Source organism: Palaemon carinicauda, chromosome 44 (genome assembly GCF_036898095.1).
Source record: "Palaemon carinicauda isolate YSFRI2023 chromosome 44, ASM3689809v2, whole genome shotgun sequence".
NCBI lineage: Eukaryota > Metazoa > Arthropoda > Malacostraca > Decapoda > Palaemonidae > Palaemon > Palaemon carinicauda.
In genome coordinates this window covers 1,733,788-1,752,957 of record NC_090768.1, presented here as the reverse complement: position 1 = coordinate 1,752,957, position 19,170 = coordinate 1,733,788, and the positions used below count along the sequence as shown (strand labels likewise).

The window sequence follows — 19,170 nt, the reverse complement described above, 5'->3', positions numbered from 1 at the left end:
CTCAGCCTGGACCTGGATCCACCTAACCTGGCCATCAGGCCTCAGCCCAGGTTAGACCACCATCTTTCTATCTGCTGACCGAGTGGGCGGTCTCCGCCCAGCTGCCGGTAGACATTCTTTCACTTGCTCACGGGGTGGCTGCTCCAGCTTTAGCTCAACAACTCCCAGGCGCCGATCCATCGCGGGCACCATCGGAGATTGTAGGAGCATTGAGAGACGTAATGTCAAAGTGTGAGCAGCTGCTCCAGGGTTGCGCCGCCCACTCAGAGTGTGGTCCTCCGCCTCAGCTAGTGCCTCCATGGGAGGGGACCACGTGGCCCGAACCGCTCAACCCCCGGCACATTGGCCTATCCAGCCAGAACCCGCTGAAGCTCCCCTACCGGGGATCAGTCAACATGGCCGTCAATCCATTGCTCGGCACGGCCTACTGGCCCTCTTTCCGCTGCCTGCGACCGGCTCCTCCGCCCCTCCGCGGGTAGATGATCCACCTTCTGCCCTCGTGGCAGCGGCCTTATCCCTCAAGTAACGGTTCCCGTGTACTGATCCAACCTCGGGGCACAAGAGGCCTATTCGAGCACCCCAAGGAGCCCGTTCAGGTCTCCGCCTTAGGGGCCCTTCCCACATGGGAAACTGCGAACTCTGTTCCCTCAGCCCTTGAGAGGAGTTCCTACCGTTGGACGTCGCCTCTTATCTGTTTCCTGTCGCCAAGGCCCGAGCGCATCGAGATGGGGGCAGAGGACCGTGAGAGGGGCCATCATTCCTCTTGGCCTGTCTTACGGCTCACTGAAGCCGAAAGGAGGAAGAGCAGCGTAGGGCCCCTTCGTCAGAGGAACCGGATCTGCGGGGCGATCATCTGCTACCATGGGAGGGACCACCTAGTGGAGCCCCTGATACTGGAGAGTGGACCTCGGAGGATGGGTCAAGGGACCACCCAGAGGACGAGGTGTTTGAGGAAGTTTCATCCTTCCGAAGGGTCCTCGGCTTCATTAGAAGGCTCAACGACCTCCTGGAGCCCGCTCTGGCTTGAATGCAGCACCACTCCACCGGTCTGAAACGCCGGTTCGAAGCCCCAATGGAGGCGAGGCCCTCCTTGGCCCTGCCTATTTCCCAGGACATCGGCAGCTCAAAGCCTTCCCGGCGATGGACAGGGTCACGAGGTCAGAAGGAATAGCGAGGCCTCTCATCAAGGGAGAACTGCCATCTCTGAAAGAGTGGCAGAGGCTAATGGTGCACCTGGTGTTCCTGGAGAAACTCATCCCCAAAGGAAGATTGATGCTGCGACCGGCCAAGTGGACCTGAAGGAAGTGCAGACCCTAGCGGCGAAACATCCCAGTCAACCAAGGAGGCTCTCCAGTGGTGGTTAGACCCGAGGAACACCCTAGCAGGGGTCTCACTACTGGATCCTCCCTGGAGGTCCTCCTCTTCACAGAAGTGTCCAAGGAGGGCTGGGGAGCTCATCTTTCGGACCAAACGTCCGCAGGACTGTGGTTCCTAGAGAAAAAGGCACTCCACATAAACAAGCTTGATCTTCTGGCAGTGCGTAGGGCCCTCCTCGAACTGGTAAACTCATTGTTGGGGAGAAGAGCAGCCCTGCTGAGCGACAATGCCACCATCGGATTTATAACCTGTCAGTAGAGATCCTGTCATGGGCCGAGGACAACGCCATCTCCCTGACGGCTAGATACATTCCGGGGAAGAGGAATTCCATCACAGATGGGCTCAGCAGAAGGGGACAGGTGTTGGCAGTAGAGTGGTCCCTAAATCCAGAAGTAGCAAAGACAGTGATAGGAAAGTGGGGCTCTCCCTGTCTAGACCTCTTCGCGACAAGGTTGAACGCAAAGCTGCCCGTCTTTTGTTCTACAGTGCTAGACCCTGCGACAGTTCTAGAGGACGCGTTCCACAAAGGCCTCCCAAACCTCACCCTTTACACGTGGAGACTATTCAGCATTTGTTAAGAAGGGAGGGGTACTCCAGAAGGACAGCCGCTCAGATGACGAGTAACCTCAGACAATCCTCGAGAGCCATATACCAGGCAAAGTGAGCAGTCTTTGGCAAATGGTGCGACAAGGAGGTCAAAGAGCCCCTCAATGCTTCATCCCAGTCATCGTGGACTTCCTGGTCCATTTGCGCCTCGATCAGGGTATGTCAGTTCCGGCAGTGAAGGGATCCCGGGCGACCCTGGGTCATGTCTTCTTCCACAAGGGGTATAACTTAGGTTCCTCCGAGCAACTCTTAATGCTGATAAAGGGGTTTGAGCAGGCATGCCCCCCCCCCCCCCTCCCTCCCCCCCCCAGGGCCCTCAAGGCACCCATATGGGACATCATCAAGGTTCTTGATGCCCTGAAGAAGCCTCCATTTGAGCCTCTGCGGCAAATTACGAACAGGGAGCTTACATTGAAAACGGTGTTCCTTGTCACCCTGGCCTTGTCCAAAAGGGTAGGTGAGCTCCATGGGTTCTCAGCGGATGTCTTCCACTCAAATAATTGGAAGGAGCTGGTTTTCAAGTTCATCCCCTCCTTCGTGATGAAGACGCAGAACCTGGCGGTAGCTGACCCCGTTTTAACGAGTTTTCCATCCCCAGGACAAATGACCCGGAGGACCTGCTGTTGTGCCCAGTGAGGATGGTGCAGAAATATCTCTTGAGGACCTCCGCCCGGCTATCAAGAGTCTATTCATGACTACGGGGAATGTGAAGAGGGCGGTCTCAAAGAACACGATCTCCTTCTGGCTCCGGGAGAAGATCCGTAGGGCGGACTTGGCGAAGGGTGAACCCTCCCGCAAGTCTGCCAAGCCCCCATGACATCAGGAGCATTGGTACTTTGTTGGCCTTCGAAAGGAACATGGCGTTCAGCCAGGTGCTGAGAGCAGGTGTATGGATGAGACAGACAACCTTCACAGTCCACTACCTCAAGGACTGTTCCCTCAGGTCTTAGGAGGGGTTCAAGCTCAGTCCCGTCGTGGTCATCCAACAGAGGATCTAAGGGTGGCCTACACACTTCACAATCCATATGGAACGGTGAGGGTTAGAGCGTCTCAAATCATTATCCCTGCTACCTATCATGGACTGCTCCGGGAAGGAAGAAGATGTTATCTTGCGAAGTGTTCTCTGACTACCCTTTTCATTTACCTTTATTGAAGCTCTTTTCTCTGACAAGCCTTACCCCTCTCCGTGGCCCTCATACCTCTCCTACAGGGGTCTATTCCCCACCTCCTAATTCTGAGGCTCCTATACATTGGTCAGTGGTAAGGATTCGTGTTGGAACAAATGAAAATTTCCAAGAAAATTGTATTATTCCTGACATACATACCATTGACCAATAGTTTAACTGCCCGGCGGTAGACCCTACTGATGGAAACCGTTTGTTTTCTGGTACCAGGGTAGAATGGTTTATGGTGACCTGAGAAAGTCGCCTGTGGCGTCCCTCTAGGACATACTGGGAAAAAAAGAGAGGTTGGGGTTGTGCACATGGAGAGTTGGGTTTGGGATGGTATAGGCCTGTTGAGGGGAAAACTCTGATCTGGGAGCTGGCGCTCTAGAGGTTTCCTATACATTGGTCAGTGGTAAGTATGTTAAGAAAAATACAATTTTCTTAGAAATTGTCATATTTATTATGAATACAGGTATCTTGAATTTTGGTTTAGAATATGGTGGAACAAAAAATTGTTTTAGGTGCAGTATTGATTTTCCCAAAATTTCTTATCAATCTTCCTTTCAGAATACTGACCAATATTAATATTGACTTAGTAGGATACCCTTCATATATTTTCACTGATTCTGTAAAGATACATTCATGTCCATTTATTTATTTATTTACAAGTAATAAGCATCAGTCTTATAAATACTGTATTATAGTATTCACTGGTAATTCATTTATACACTTAACCCTCAGCTATAGTGCCTAATTAGTACCGTTATAGCCAAAAACGCAATAGCTGAACTAAGGACTTATGGTAATAATTCTTATTGATACCCCGAGCTCAAATTTTACCCCTAGTTTACCCTATTTTTACCTATTTTTAATAAAATTACTTTAATTACAAACCAAAAAAAGAAGTACCGTATTTACTCGCCCAATATGCGTGTTTTGAAGTCTAATTTTGAAGCAAAATTCAAGGAGGTCGCGCCATTCATGAGATATAAAATTAGCATGTGCACTCGTTTTACCATGGTAAAAATATTACAGGTATATTTAAAATGAACTGAATTTTGATTAAACTGGTGTTACACTTAACTGTATCCAATAAAAATGCATGTAATATTCACATTTTAGTATCGTATTTATAAATAAATAACAGCGAATTATAATCTTTTTCCATTGTATACATTTACAAGTCGATCACCACTCGTCTATGGTTTCCAAATCAGCTGGTTAAGGCAAACTGACGAAGGATATTTCATATATCCTAAAAGTAACAATTATTACTCGATCTATCATTTTCCAATTAGCCTACTAATTTCAAAATACTTCTCTCATATTTTATTTACTATTGAGTTGAATCACATATAGAAGGTAACTGGAGGTTCATTCATGTTGTCAATGCACCAATAATTTATAGTTTTAGCTCTGTGGTGCTTGGTAATAAAGCTTAGGAAATTATATTGTTTTATAACAAATCTATATTCTCAGTTTTCAGACACTTTGTAACATTATCTTCTAAATCCGGCATTTACATTTAATTACGCAATTTGCACATTCAAAGGTTCCTAGTAAATTTCCTTTCTGTTTCCATCAGTTTTGGACATGGCTTTCCCTGATCCCATAGAGTATAGCGACTATGAATATTGTTTGTTTTCTCGCCTTCATTTACAGCTTGTTAGTTTATATTTGGCAGTATATTTTTTTGAGGATCTTTTCTCCATAGTGAATAAGGGTATACTGTATTGTAAAAATGTCAGTCTTATGCTACTTTGTTTACTATCGTACAATGATTGACATACAAGTAAAACAGCTGCTATCTAAATCTAATTCTAATGTTCATAACAAAACAGCTGCTTTTTTTTCTTTTTTTTTTTTTGTTCGGTTGTTGTGTCTGTATGAGTTTACACAATGATTATAACTTTCCTGGACACTTATTATTCTTAGAATTTTCTAACCCATTTATTTTATCTACTCGCTGACAGAGCCCACAAAATTTGAATTTCTCGACCAACCAGGGTGTGCTATAGTAGTGATTTAGGGCGCTATAAAGGTATTAGGGCAGTATTTTAAGTATGTGCCATAGCAGAAAAAACACCATTGCGAAATGTGCTGTAGCCGAGGGTCAAGTGTAATTACAGATGTTTTGATTGATGTTTAAGGTTTCTTTATGCAAGTTGGGATTGTAACTCTGTCTGGTTATTCTACTTTTTATTCAATGCAGGGTAACTGCAAATTGGAGGATGGAGAGCCTGTATGCTCATGTCCACTTGGCTTTAGTGGAAATCAGTGCCAAATTTATACTTGCAAATCCTTCTGTCACCGAGTAAGTCTTTGAATTGTAATTACTGTATGTTTATTTTCTTCTATTTTTTGTTTTAATTTCAATCTTTGTATAAAAGGGACATAAATGAAATAATCTGGAAATTGAGAAATAATTGAATTTTGACAAAGGAGAAACCTCCTGTATTTTTTGGGGAGGTGCTGTGGGGACGCCCACGACTTAACTTTGAAAGCCTAGAACAGGAAATTCAATATCACATAAATACCAAAGAAATGTTGTTTCCCCAACTATAGGGCCAATGTATAGAACAGACTCTGTGTGTATAAGAGAGACCAAGTACAGGCGGTCTCAAACTCAAACATAGCCCCTTCAGTCCTGAAAATTGTCTGCAATGGGTGACATCATTACTACATCATTAATACATTGTCGAATAAATCAATGCTAAATCTGGAATCCAGTCTACTTGCACATCAACTTGCCCCCAGCCTCCATGTATTAACTTGTCGTTGTAGAGTTAACATCTCTATGAAGCAAGGAATCATCGGATATAATTAAGATAAGCAAAAGTAATCACGTTTCGGTTATCACTATTTTTATTTTGAATAACAATGTTAATTGGATTTTGGTCCAGTGAGCCAATGATGGAGTAAGCCCGTGTTTTGATTTTGGAATCGTATGGTGTTGTTAGCCTTTTGTCTCGGCTTCTTGAAACATGGACAGGATTTAGCTATTTACCTTCCCCAGTGTTAAAATTTCATATCTCTTTCTAATTGATTAATAAATTCAAATTCTTTATTGCATTAATTTTTAAAGCATAATAATTTCCCTTTTGTCATAACTCTTAGTCAATCTGATGAATGTTGGTGATTAAAATAACCGGCATTATTAGTTACCCCGGTTAGCATGAGAGAATATATTATGCAGTAGCCATTATGTAACGGAAATTAAATTTCAATCTAGTGTTGTGGTGGAACTGTAATTAAGGGAAGCTTAATGCCAACTTCAGCCAGTCAAAATCACTAATGGTTATTTATTGATACAATGGCAAGTAACTGCCTTTTTATTAGCAGACGATTCCCCGACCTATTTATCTCATGATTATAAGTTGCTAGTTTCTAACCTTGGTGATGTTTGGCCGAGGGGGGAATCATCATTTATGTGGGCTATATAGTGTCATCAGCTACCAATAAAGCAGTTTTATAACCTGGAAAGTCTTACTGTTGCAACAAAACATTAATTTTAACAACTGAATAACCCATCAAATTACATAGCCTAGTACTTTCACATACAGGAATATGTATGTGAATGCAAAAATATGTTATGGAGGGGGTTTGTTCCTACCTCTCCCATGAGGAGGTCAAAAGTGAGGAGGAAGAACTAACAGACCTGTCCCATAATAGGAAGGTTTGTCATCATTCATCTATAGTATATTCTTTTGATTTGGGTATTGGTGGTAGGATAAGGGGTACAATTAAGCCATGTAGCCTATGCTTAGCAAGGTCTCTCACACCAGGTATTTTTTAAATAATTTAATATATTTATTGAATAGGCTTATCAACTGAAATTCTTATAACAAAGATATTTAAGGTATTTGAGATTCAAAGTTCATACATATAATATAATTATATGGTTTTTAGCATGATGCTCTTCGCATAAATTATGGCTTATGAGCCTCTTGAAACATTGGTATGTAGAAGCTGAAGGTTGAAACCCTGTTAGTATTTATTAACTTGATGAACAAGTTCCAAGCATTATCAATGAATGCTGGTTTTATTCCTCAATTTAAAGCTGCGCTCAAAAATCAATTTTTGGGTGAGATAGCCATGTCGTCCTGATGGAAGGTTCCTTCAGTAGCTTCCTTAGGGTATATATGACTACAGTAGATATTCCCAGAGAATTAAACTAAAGGTTTCACAGAATTCTAACTTCTGGCGCGAGTACCCATAAGGTTTCCCTTTAGGATATCGTATAATAACAGGGGACGTATGCTTGACACGCCACATAGCTATCTGCACCCCACATAGCATTTACGCTTCGAGGGGGAAGTGTGGCAAGTTATGGGAGGAGCCTTTACTAAGTTCTCCTCCTTCGTTACTGTTACGGTACTCTGTGACGTCATAACCGCCGCGCCATGTTGGCCGCCATCTTGGTTGACGTCACCGTTGCGCGCCTTCCTCATTCCTTCCGGCATTTAGGCCAGCCTCCATGATACAATAAGATTGGGAGGTGCCTGTCAAGGCCTGAATAGAGAACAAGGACGGGTCCATCAGGACGACATGGCTATCTCACCCAAAAATAGATTTTTCGCTTCGCTCAAAATCCGTTTTTTGGGCTCAAGCCATGTCATCCTGATGGAAGTGTACCAGAGAATTAATGTATCGTGGATTTTTCCCTTTTGTAGTGCCTTCGACTTCTAGACAATATTCCTTTGGTCTGATGACCACAGAGACCTGTGACATTTCCGTTACTTGTCACTACAGATAAGCATATACCATGTTACCGCTTCCTGCCCCCCCGGCAGGTAGGAGTCCTATTGGACGTAAGGAACATTTTGAAGTTACTTGATAAAGGAACTCACCTAGCATCAGAGATACCTGCCGGTCCCAGGGTCAGATAGAAGAAGGTAAGTACAATGTGTTGGAACAAATTACCTTAGTCTAGATGAGTTTGTATCAATAAGGAACAATATTATAACATTGTTCATACTATTGTTCAAATATTGAGGGAAGTAAAACTCTAACAGTGTTTTTATTTCCAATGTGAGGGCGAAATAAGACGCACAAGTAAACAAATTCTATTTCATTTAGTTAAATAAGAATTAGCATATAATAGGCAATAAAATGTAATGAAATGCAATCAGTAACATAGACTTAAGACATCAATAGAAATGGGTGTGGAATCTGAAAAGGAAAAACTTGCCATTACAGTGAACCCTCGCTACTTCGCGGTTCGACCATCACGGATTCACCACTTCGCGGATTTTTTTCATAACCCATATATATATATATATACATATCGCGGATTTTCCGGAAATTTTGAAAATACCGCGATATCTGAAGACCCCAAATATGATATTTCGTTACCTGTAATTCCATTAATACTGTAATTAGTAATATCTGCTCTTACTGATTGTTCATTACATTACATATGACATATAATTAAGCACAGAAAGAAATAAAACACGAAAAGAGAATGTGATCATACGATAATTCAGTACTGTATACAGTACGTAGTAAAATTAAATCGAACATGAAACGCAAATCAGATGCAGTCATACCATATTAGAATGGTGTAAGGCTGCTGTTGGCTACTACTTTACTACAAATGTAATGGATGTGCTTCTTTTCCATGAATCTTTTGTATGTATACGTACGTAGTACTGCATCCAATAATATTCTTTGTTGCAAAAATCACATTTCGAATAAGCGTACGAGAGAGATAGAGAGAGAGAGAGAGACACACATCCTACAACAAAAGCTTAATAGCGTACGTAAAGCTGTATTATTATTATTGTTATTATTATTATTGTCGTTGTTGTTAATAAAATTATTATTGTTATTATTATTATTACAGTATTATTATTATTATTATTATTATTATTATTATTATTATTACTGTACAAATTACTCTTGCAGTGCCTTCTGAATATTCTTCAGGCACGTGGCTATGGTGTACTGCCGCCAGTACGCTTTCAAGTTAAAATCTTCATCCTCATCATCTTGGGCAGCATCCACACATGCATCTTGTACTTTGAATTGGTAACCTACGTAGCATATAAGACGGGTTGTGATTGGTTCAAGCGCTGGTAGATGACGAATCAGAACTCAAGTTTTGTTATCTAGCCTGTGATTGGTGTTTTGCCCGCATCTCCAACTTCCAGCATTTACGTATTCGCGGTCACTTTCTCTCCCTCCGTATCGCTGTGTAGACGTTGTTAAGTTTGTGAACTTTAATCTGTGCTGTGCGTGACTGTTTTAAGTTGAACTTTTTGTTGAACTTTCTGTTAAACCCTACTGTACAATGGCTCCCAAGCATTCTGCTTCTACTAAGGCTGGTAGTGAGCCTAAACGCCACCGAAGGATGATGACGATTGCTGAGAAGGTGACGCTTCTCGATATGTTAAAAGACGGTAGAAGTTTTTCGTCCGCAGCCCGCCATTTTGGAATCAATGAATCCACCGTTCGCTATATCAAGAAGGACGAGGCGAACATTAGAAAGACGGCTGCAATCACCTTTAGCAGATCAGCGAAGCGAGTCGTTACCACGCGTAATAAAACGATCGTACGCATGGCAGGTGCTTTAGCTGTGTGGATTGCCGACTGCCGGAAGAAGAACATAGCCTTGGATACAAACACCATCCGAACAAAGGCTTTTGAGCTTGTATGAGAATTTTGCGGCAAAGGAACCTCAAGACGACGATGGCGACCATGCTGAAGAAGATGATGATGTAGATGAACCTCAACCAGGGACATCCACTGATTCCCAGCGTCAGAAACAACGTTTTTCTGCCAGCAAACGATGGTTCGCGAAGTTTCAGAAACGCTTCGCCCTGAAAAGCGTTTCCCTGCATGGCGAGGCTGCTTCCGCTGACACTGCCGCTGCTGAAACTTAAGTGAACCAGACGTTCAAGAATATTATCGCCGAAGGTGGATACAAGCCGGAACAAGTCTTTAATATGGATGAGACCGGCTTGTTTTGGAAGAGAATGCCGTCGCGAACTTTCCTGTTCAAAGAAGAAGCCAAAGCCTCTGGCTTTAAAGCATTCAAGGATCGCGTTACCCTCGTGATGTGTGGCAATGCTGCTGGATTTTTGCTAAAGCCGGGGCTTATTTATAAGTCGAAAAATCCTCGCGCTTTGAAAAATAAAAACAAGACTCTCCTTCCCGTGTACTGGATGCATAATCCAAAAGCATGGATTACGAAGATGCTGACCTCCAACTGGTTCCACCAGTGTTTCATCCCGCAAGTCAGCAAATATCTCGTAGAGAAGGGCTTGCCATTCAAGATCCTTCTCCTTATGGATAACGCTGGTGGACACGCAACTGATCTGTCGCATGAGGGCATTCAGGTTGAGTTCCTGCCACCCAACACCACGTCATTAATTCAACAGATGGACCAGGGGGTTATCAGGGCGTTCAAAGCCCTCTACACGAAGAATACCTTGGCGGACCTCGTTGCATGTGTGGATGCTGCCCAAGATGATGAGGATGAAGATTTTAACTTGAAAGCGTACTGGCGGCAGTACACCATAGCCACGTGCCTGAAGAATATTCAGAAGGCACTGCAAGAGATGAAACCTGCAACCGTGAATGCGAGCTGGAAGAAGTTGTGGCCCCAGATTGTTTACGACGACGAGGGATTTACACCTGCTGAGATTCAACACTCTGCAATACGGAAATCTGTGCAGTTGGCTGCCATAATTGGAGGTGACGGGTTTGGCGACATGATGACTGAAGACTTCAACGAGTTGTTGGACTGCCATTCCCAGCCGCTAACTGACGCAGACCTATTAGACCTGACGAAATCGGCAAGTGAAGAAGAGAGTGAAACGCAGGAAGAGACCCAAGAAAATGTCGAAGAAACGGGCTTAACATTAGAACGGCTTGCCAAGGCCTGCTACCATGCGAAGAAGTTGAAAGAAATGTTGCAAGAGTGGGACGAGGATATGGTTCGGTCTATGCAATTCTCCAACAAGGTCGATGACATCATGACTCCCTACAGGATGCTCTTAGAGCGAGAAAAGAAGCAGCGGCAGCAACTTCCGATCACAATGTTCTTCCAGCCTCGCAAAAAAGAGCCAGTTCCTCCTGCTAGTACGCCTTCGGAAGAAATTGAAGAAGTTTCCCAGGAAGAAGTTGAAGAGGTGTCCCAGGAAAAGACACCTCCGTCTGAAGAGACGTAAAATACTACTATCATTGGCTGCACAGTAGAAGACATCATCAGCTTCATCATCATCATTTCTACTGTGCAGCAAATTCATCGCCATCATCATTCAAGTTTTTCTTGAACTTCTTTCGTGGTGAATACAGTAATAATCTTTATTTTTTACTTTAATATTCTAACATTTCAATATTTGTGCCTGTTTTAGTTTAGTACTGTATGCATTAAGTTAAAGGGAAGGTTTTAAAAGTCTGAAGAGTATACATGTTGTAACCTATCATATTTTTTTTGTTTAAAATTTACATTTACGTACGTAAAACAATCTCTCTCTCTCTCTCTCTCTCTCTCTCTCTCTCTCTCTCTCTCTCTCTCTCTCTCTCTCTCTCTCTCTCTCTCTCTCTCGTAAATTGTTTTCCTGCTTTGCTACGTACAGTATGTACTGTATGATTTTATATAGATACGGTAAATAATATTTGTAATAACATATTTTCTAAAAGCTTTTACTGTAAATATCATTATTTATCACTTTCATCATGGGCGTTAAATGCCTTCTTTGTTCTGAGCGTGGTTGTTTACTGAGTGTACTTTATGACGCCGTCGTTTCAGGCGGCGTCATAAAGAAAAACATTTCATTTGGAAGTCCTAAGAAAAATTAAGTAAAACATTGGTAATAACAAAATCAACATACTGTACTGAATAATCAATATAAACGATGCAAAAATATAAATGTTAAATAAATAGGTAAATATGGTGTCACTACTTCGCGGATTTTCACCTATCGCGGCCGGGTCTGGAACCTATCTACCGCGATAAACGAGGGTTCACTGTACACACATTAGTTCCATAGGAACTATAAAGTCTTTTTAGAAAGTCTTATATACACTTCATGTTAAGAACATGTGGCACATGTGTTTTAGTCTATGTGACTTCACTTTTGTATAAGAACAGTCCGTAGTGTCACAAGGTGGCACTAAATTCACTATGTTGCGCACTAGGGTCAACACAGGCACCCTTGGAATTAGAGTCCCGAATAACTCACTGTTCTACGCAGCACTAAGCAGCAGGTTTTAGCACACTACCTGCAGCTACCACATATCTTGAGTTTGTGCACCTGCTTTGCGTAGTGTTTGAAAAACACTCTTGAAGACTTCCAGCCTGTGAAAGAGCAAAGACTTTCGAAGTCCATCGACTGGAAGAAGTTCAGGGAAGAGGCGACTTTCCTGGGATCGTGACCTGCGGGTGTACTGTGAGGATCCGCTCTGCGAATAAAGTAGGTGATCTTCGCCCTTAGTTGTTTGAGTGACAAGTCGGACCCTGATGTTTCCCCTTTAAAGAGCTGTCCTCCGCCAAAGTCTGAAGTTCTTCGAAGATAGACCTTTAGACTCTACACTGGCCACAGAGAGACATATTCCTTCAGAGGGCAGATTCTCCAGGGGCCCCACCTTTTAGTGGGTAGCTCGTCTTGGCGAGAAACGTTGGGTCAGGAAAGAGGGTAAGCTCGCCTGTTTCAGCGAACTGTATCTGGCCCTCTTCTCTTGATAATGCCACAATTTCACTGACTCGGGCTCCCGAGGCGAGAGCAAATAGGAAAATCACTTTTTGAGTCAAATCTTTCAGAGGGCAAGACTCATTGTCCAAACTTGAGGCAAAGTGGAGCACCTTGTCAAGAGACCAGGAGATGGGTCTCGATGGGAGTGCGGGTCTTAGTCTAGCACATGCCTTTGGTAGCTTGTTAAAAATGTCATTGGACAGGTCTATCTGGAAGGCATTTGGTAAAAGTCTTGTCAAGGCCGATTTGCAGGTGGAAATCCTGTTGGCTCCCAGACCTTGTCCATGAAGGTGAATGTAGAAGGGCAGACAAAAATCTATAGAAATTTCTGTAGGATTTTTAGCCTTGACAAAGGACACCCACTTCTTCCAGGATGACTCGTATTGCCTTCTGGTAGATTTTGTTTTGTATTCCTCTAAGAAGTCCAAGCATTTCTTCGAGATCCCAAACCTCTTCTTGATGGCTACGGAGAGAAAATCATGAGATGAAGGTCTCGGGTTTTCCTTGATGAAGCGAAGACAGTCAACTTCAGAACTTGCTGGGAGAGAACTGGGTCCGGCAGGGGAATTAGCTTGGGTTGTAACTCCAGGATTAATGGGAACCAATTGCTCCGGGGCCACTTGGGTGCCACTAGGGCTGCTGTTGCTTAGAAGGATCTCAGCTTGATGAGGACTTTCAGCAAAAGGTTGGGGGGAGGGAACAGGTAAATCTTGGTCCATCTGTTCCAATCCAGGGACATGGCGTCCACCGCTTCCGCTCGGGGGTCCTCGTATGGGGCTACATAACGAGGAAGTTGTTTGTTGTCGCTCGTTGCGAAGAGGTTGATGTGCAGTTCTGGGACTTGTTGGGAGATGAAGGAGAATGAGTCTGCGTCCAGGGACCATTCTGACTCTATCGGAGTTGTCCTGGATAGAGCATCCGCCGTCACTTTGCGGAATCCTTGTAGGTGAACTGCTGAGAGGTGCCATCTTTTCTTGTCCGCCAAGCGGAAGATGGGTAGCAACACTTGGTTGAGTTGGGGCAATCTTGAGCCATGACGGTTGAGACATCTGATCACAACGTCGCTGTCCAGAGTCAGACGGATGTTGACTGAGGGATGTGGAGACAGCCTCTTCAGAGTAAGAAGCACCGCCATGGCCTCCAAGATGTTGTGAAACGTCTTGAATAGGGGAGACCATGTTCCTTGAACTTGTCGTTGGTGGGAGTGACCCCCCCTCCCATCCTTCTAGCGATGCATCCGTGTGGATAAAGACCGATGGAGGCGGTAGTTGAAGAGGTACTGATCTTTTCAGGTTCTTTGCCTCCGACCATGGCTTTAGGAGTGATCGAAGCCTGGTTGGCAGAGGTCTCTTAAGATCTCTTCGAGTGATGGATGCGTATCTTCTCCAGACTCCCGATGCATCCTTTAGCTGTGCTCGTAGCACTGGGTCTGTCACTTTTGGATTTTAGGAGTCTCTTGACAGATCCCGCTATTTCCTTCTTTTTCTTCAGAGCGATGGAAAGGCGGTGTGACTGAAGGTTCCAATGGATTCCTAGCCATTGGAACTTCTGAGCTGGAGAAAGTCGAGAATTTTTGGTGTTGATCTTGAAACCCTGGTGTTCCAGGAATTGGGTCACCTTTCTGGAAGCTTGCAAGCATTCTTTTAAGGATGCCGCCCACACCAGCCAATCGTCCAGGTAAGCCATCACCTTGACGCCTTGTAAGCGTAGCTGTTGGACGATCGTCTCTGCGAGCTTCGTGAATATCCTTGGGGCTATGTTGAGTCCGAAGGGCATGGCTCTGAAGGCGTACTGCCTTCTTTGAAGCCTGAATCCTAGGTAGGAGGAGGCCTGGCGATTCATTGGAATGTGCCAGTAGGCGTCCGCCAAGTCTATCGAGACTGTGTAATGCCTTTTGAGGCACCAGGGCTCTTATATGCTGAAGAGTCAGCATTTTGAACTTGTTGTTCACCATGAACTTGTTGAAAGGGGACAAGTCCAGAATGACTCTGAGTATGTCAGAGTCCTTCTTGGGAACACAGAATAGTCTTCCTTGGAACCTGGTGGACTTTACCCTCTTGATCACCTTCTTGTTTAAGAGTTCTTGGACGTATTCTTCCAGGACGGGGGTGGAGTGTTGGCAGAATTGATGGAAGGTTGGAGGTGGTGTTACCCAGCTCCACCCTAGTCCGTTCTTGATGATGCTGTGAGCCCAAGGATCGAAGGTCCAACGATCCTGGAAGAGGCGGAGTCTTCCTCCCACCGGAAGCATTTCATTGCTTCTGGTTTCCCGAGGGTTTACCACCTCAGCCGCCTGCTCCCCTCCCTCCTCTCCCTCTGGAAGGGCGTCGAGAGGAGTCTCTACCGGGGCCTCTACCTTTAGGACGAAAGGTAGTTGACTGTCTTTCGTAGGCAGGTGTGAAGACTGGTGACTGAGCCACCACCGGCTGAGGGACCAACTGAAAGGTCTGTTGGGGCTGAGCCACCAACTGGGGAGTAGCGGGAGCCGGAAACTGGCGCTTAGCCTGACGCTGCTGGGGTCTGGACTTGTTCGTTTTCTTCTTTGGTTGGGGGCCCTCTTCCTGAGAAGATTTCCTCTTCTTCGACATGCCCCACTTCTGGAGAAGGTTCTGGTTCTCCGTGGCGGCTCTGTCGATGATCTCTTTCACGAAGTCGTTGGGGAAGAGATCTTTCCCCCAAATGTTCGTGGAAATCAGTTTCCGGGGTTTGTGTTTACCGGTGGCATCTGCAAACACGAACTCTCTACAGGCTCTCCAGGCCCTGATGAAGCTATAAAAGTCCTTCGTCAGGGTGGAAAGATGGGTCTTAGCCAAGACCATGTAGAAGCCTGGGGTCCATGTGTCCCCAGCCATCGTCTCCATTTGGACTTGAAGGGAGAGGGAGGCAGTCAGCCTCTCTTTCGTGTCCAGCTCCCGACGCAGAAGGTATTCGGAGAGCTTGGGGAGGTTCTCGTTGAACTGCCGTCCAGTGATGTCAGCTTCCAACTTTCCCACAGAGAAAGTTAACTGGATGTCTTTCCAGTTCTTGTCGTCGCGAGGGAGAGGGGCCTACATTCCTCCAATGTAGGGCAGGGTTTCCCTTCCTCCACCGCCTTCAACACTGCCAATAGGGATTTCTCGGCGAATGGGAAGATCATGGTGGCAGGAGCAAGAAAAGACGGGTGCTTCTTGCTTAGGGCCGGCACCTTGGAGTTGGTGTAGCCCTTACTCTTCAGACAACCGGCCAGAAGAGATTGAGCCTTTGCATGGTCGAAGACGATGACCTCCTTAGGCTTGGTTTCCTCCTTGGAAACTGGCTCGGACTTGAGACGGATGTAACAGTCCGGATAGGCTTTAAAGCTAGGTGAAAACTCCACCTCTTCAAGGGGAATGGTGCCTAACTTGTCGTTGACAAAGATACGTCCGCTCGTGATCGGCATGTGTTCTGCATGCCTCCATGGGTTGGTCACTGAGCAAGGGGGAAGATCCTTAACGGTGATCTTCCTCGGGGTCTGTTTCGACAGACGTAGAATTTCTTTCTTGAAGTCTTCGTCCCTCTGGCGAAGCCTTTCGTCCAGGAGTGCCACCAAGGCTTGAAGGTTATCCTGGGTGTCCACTCTCACAGGCGTAGGAGTGGAAGAGGTAGAGGGGACGGGTTCCGAGACAGCAACGGAAGTGACAGAAGGGGCGCGGGCGCCATCACCCTCGGAGTCAGGAGCCTCCGTATGCTCCTCCTCTAGAACCTCGGCCATCAGGGTCCTCTCGGTGGTGTCCGACACTTTCGACATCCGTTCCACCTTGTCAAGATGGAAGTCTTGAAGTGTGTCCGATACGTCCGGTTCGACCGTCAGGTGGACGCAGGGGATCTCTTGTTTGGGGATAACAGCATCCGCAGAAGCTTTGGGAAAGAGCAGAACTCTCATCTTCTCACTAGGGAGATAGGGCCGTGTGGGGTTCTTCTGGAAACCACGCACCCATTTGCGTAGTTTCTCGCGAGCGATGTCCCTGGCCTCCGCAGCCGGGGGGGGCCTCGAACGCCTCATGGAGCAGGTCTTTGCAAACAGTGCAAACCTGCGGGTCCCAATAACGAAGAGTCCCTTGGGATACCGAACAGCTGGCATGGGTTCGGCACGCCAGGTGGCCATAGAAGTCCGGGCGCCGAACGCTGCAGAAGGCGCTCTCACACCGGATGTACTCCTCCTGTAAAGAAGAAAGGGGTACATGATTCTACAGAAGTCTATATCATTGACTTGAAGTAATCTTAGATTAGTCTTAAAGTAATTTTACTTACAATATAAGATTCCTTTCCAAGTATAAGCTTAGGATAGGTAAGCTGGAAATGAAGCAGAAAAGACACATACTTGTGCATCCCGCCCAGCCAATTGCCGTGACCTCACACCATAACTAATTCTAGGGGCTCCTTAAGAGCGCCCTAAGAGGGGGAAGGAATATCCACAAGGGATAAAGCACAGCTTGGACTTCCTCTGGGGTATTAGTAATGGTGAGAGGGGGATCTGAGTTCATTCAGCTTAGAGAGAAAAGGAGGGAATGATTCTCCCCGATTCAGGTAGGTCCCGGCAAGGGACTGCGCATGGATGCACAGAGTATGCTAGAAGTATTTACTGCATAACTATACACCATAGTTTTCTGACTAGGGTATGTACTATACCATAGATGTACTGGCTATCGTATATAGCTATACAATAGACACTGCCGGCGCTGTGCCGGCAGGGTAGAGGTGACAGTCCACTGAAGTAGTATGATTAGGTGGCGCCGGCAGCATGACGGAATGCTGGAAGCACGCCGGGCACCGGCAAATCTCCGTTGAGGGGGAACCCCTCCCAGCCATCAGTCTATGTGGCAGAGAGAGGGCGAAACCTCAAGATGATGGCAGATCGCCGGCATGTCGGCGGCCCTCGGCAGTCGGCAAGCAACCGGCTTTAGGTACTCCAACCCTGACGTCAATCAATGAGACGGAGAGGATACCGGGACTAAGCTGACGGCTGTTGCCAGCAGAGTAGTGTGGCAGAGGACCGGCAATGATGAGATAGAAAGTATAGAAGAAGGAGGGAAGGGCGGTAGCTCACTACCCAAACCTCATCATCTTCCGGAAGGAGTGTTCAAATGGAAGGGAGAGAATGGTAACCTTTCATCCAGCCGCAACAGAGCCGGCAGTCGGCTAGAGTTGCGGGTGGCGGCCTAAGGGAGGACCGAAGAACATTAAGGTAGTAAGGTCTTCCGCCGGCAGACCGACCTGTCGTATGCTATCCCATAGTTCAACTATATGCGGGAAGCCTAGCAGTTCCGACTAACCAATGAAAGGACCGGACCGACCCCACAACCCGCCGGCACACGGTCGAGTTATAGGACGGTGGACAGAAGTGTGACGGCTAGGCCATCACTAAAGGACAGAGGGGGAGGGGAGAGGGTCCTGAGGAGGAGTGTAGGGGAAGGCGTGAGCCCTCACCGACACTCCGGGAGGGGGGGGGGTTCTGTTTCAGTACTGGCACTATCCCAGGTGTAGGAAGAATTCATTCTCCAGCCTAGGGTAGGTTAGTACAGTGAAGGAGCAGCACTGATGTACCATCCTAAACTATAAAGAAACAGAATCCCAGGGCCTGCCTAACCTAGACTAGGGGAACATGTCCCCCCCCAGTCCAGGGAAGGCCGATGTAGGACAAGTTGCTAGGCCACAGGGAGCAAGGGTCGTAACCCTACCAGGTGGGTCTAGGGTAAAGGGCAAAGGGCCCCCCCCCCCCTTTTTCCGACCAGCAGGGACCAAAAGGAGAGTTCATTCGCCTAATGGGGTAGCTGGGGGCAAACGACTGATACTTTGAGGTTCTGTCCCAAACTCAAAGCTCATGTACTATGACTATGAGTGGGGAAAGAAAATCCTAGCCTAACCTCACTTGAATACGATTCAAGGTAAGGAGGGCTAGGATGTAGCCTAGGCTACCTCAGAGGGAGGAGATTACCTTGGGATAAGGTAACTGGGGAGGTGAGAAAGTATACAAAAGCCCTAAGCGTTAGGTTAGGGGCAAGGGAGTCGACTACCAAGATCATCGAAACCTCTTATATACTTCCTAAAAGGAGAAAAACATGTGCAATCACTGAATCTTATATGTATAAATGCCTAACATCTTCATTTTGAAATTTAACACCAGGAACACTTATTATATCATGCATGAAAGTAAACAAGAATGCCTAAGCTATCGAGCCTAGGGGCTAGACTAGCAATCTAGCCTACGAATTCGGCTACCTACACTCGCCGAAAAAGAATACTATCGGCATAATATAACTAATTCCTAGCAATGAAGACTAAATAACTAATGCTGATAATTA

The 19,170-nt window shown here is 45.8% G+C and overlaps 1 protein-coding gene across 4 annotated transcripts in view; it reads left to right on the top strand.

The window, feature by feature from the left end:
• Positions 1–19,170, top strand: part of LRP1 (LDL receptor protein 1) — a 1,015,507-nt gene that overhangs the window by 883,870 nt on the left and 112,467 nt on the right. For all 4 annotated transcript variants that reach the window (XM_068367027.1, XM_068367026.1, XM_068367028.1 and 1 more), the window contains one exon: positions 5,362–5,463. In XM_068367027.1, the coding sequence (XP_068223128.1) occupies positions 5,362–5,463 (102 nt within the window). The remainder of the gene's footprint in view (positions 1–5,361; positions 5,464–19,170) is intronic.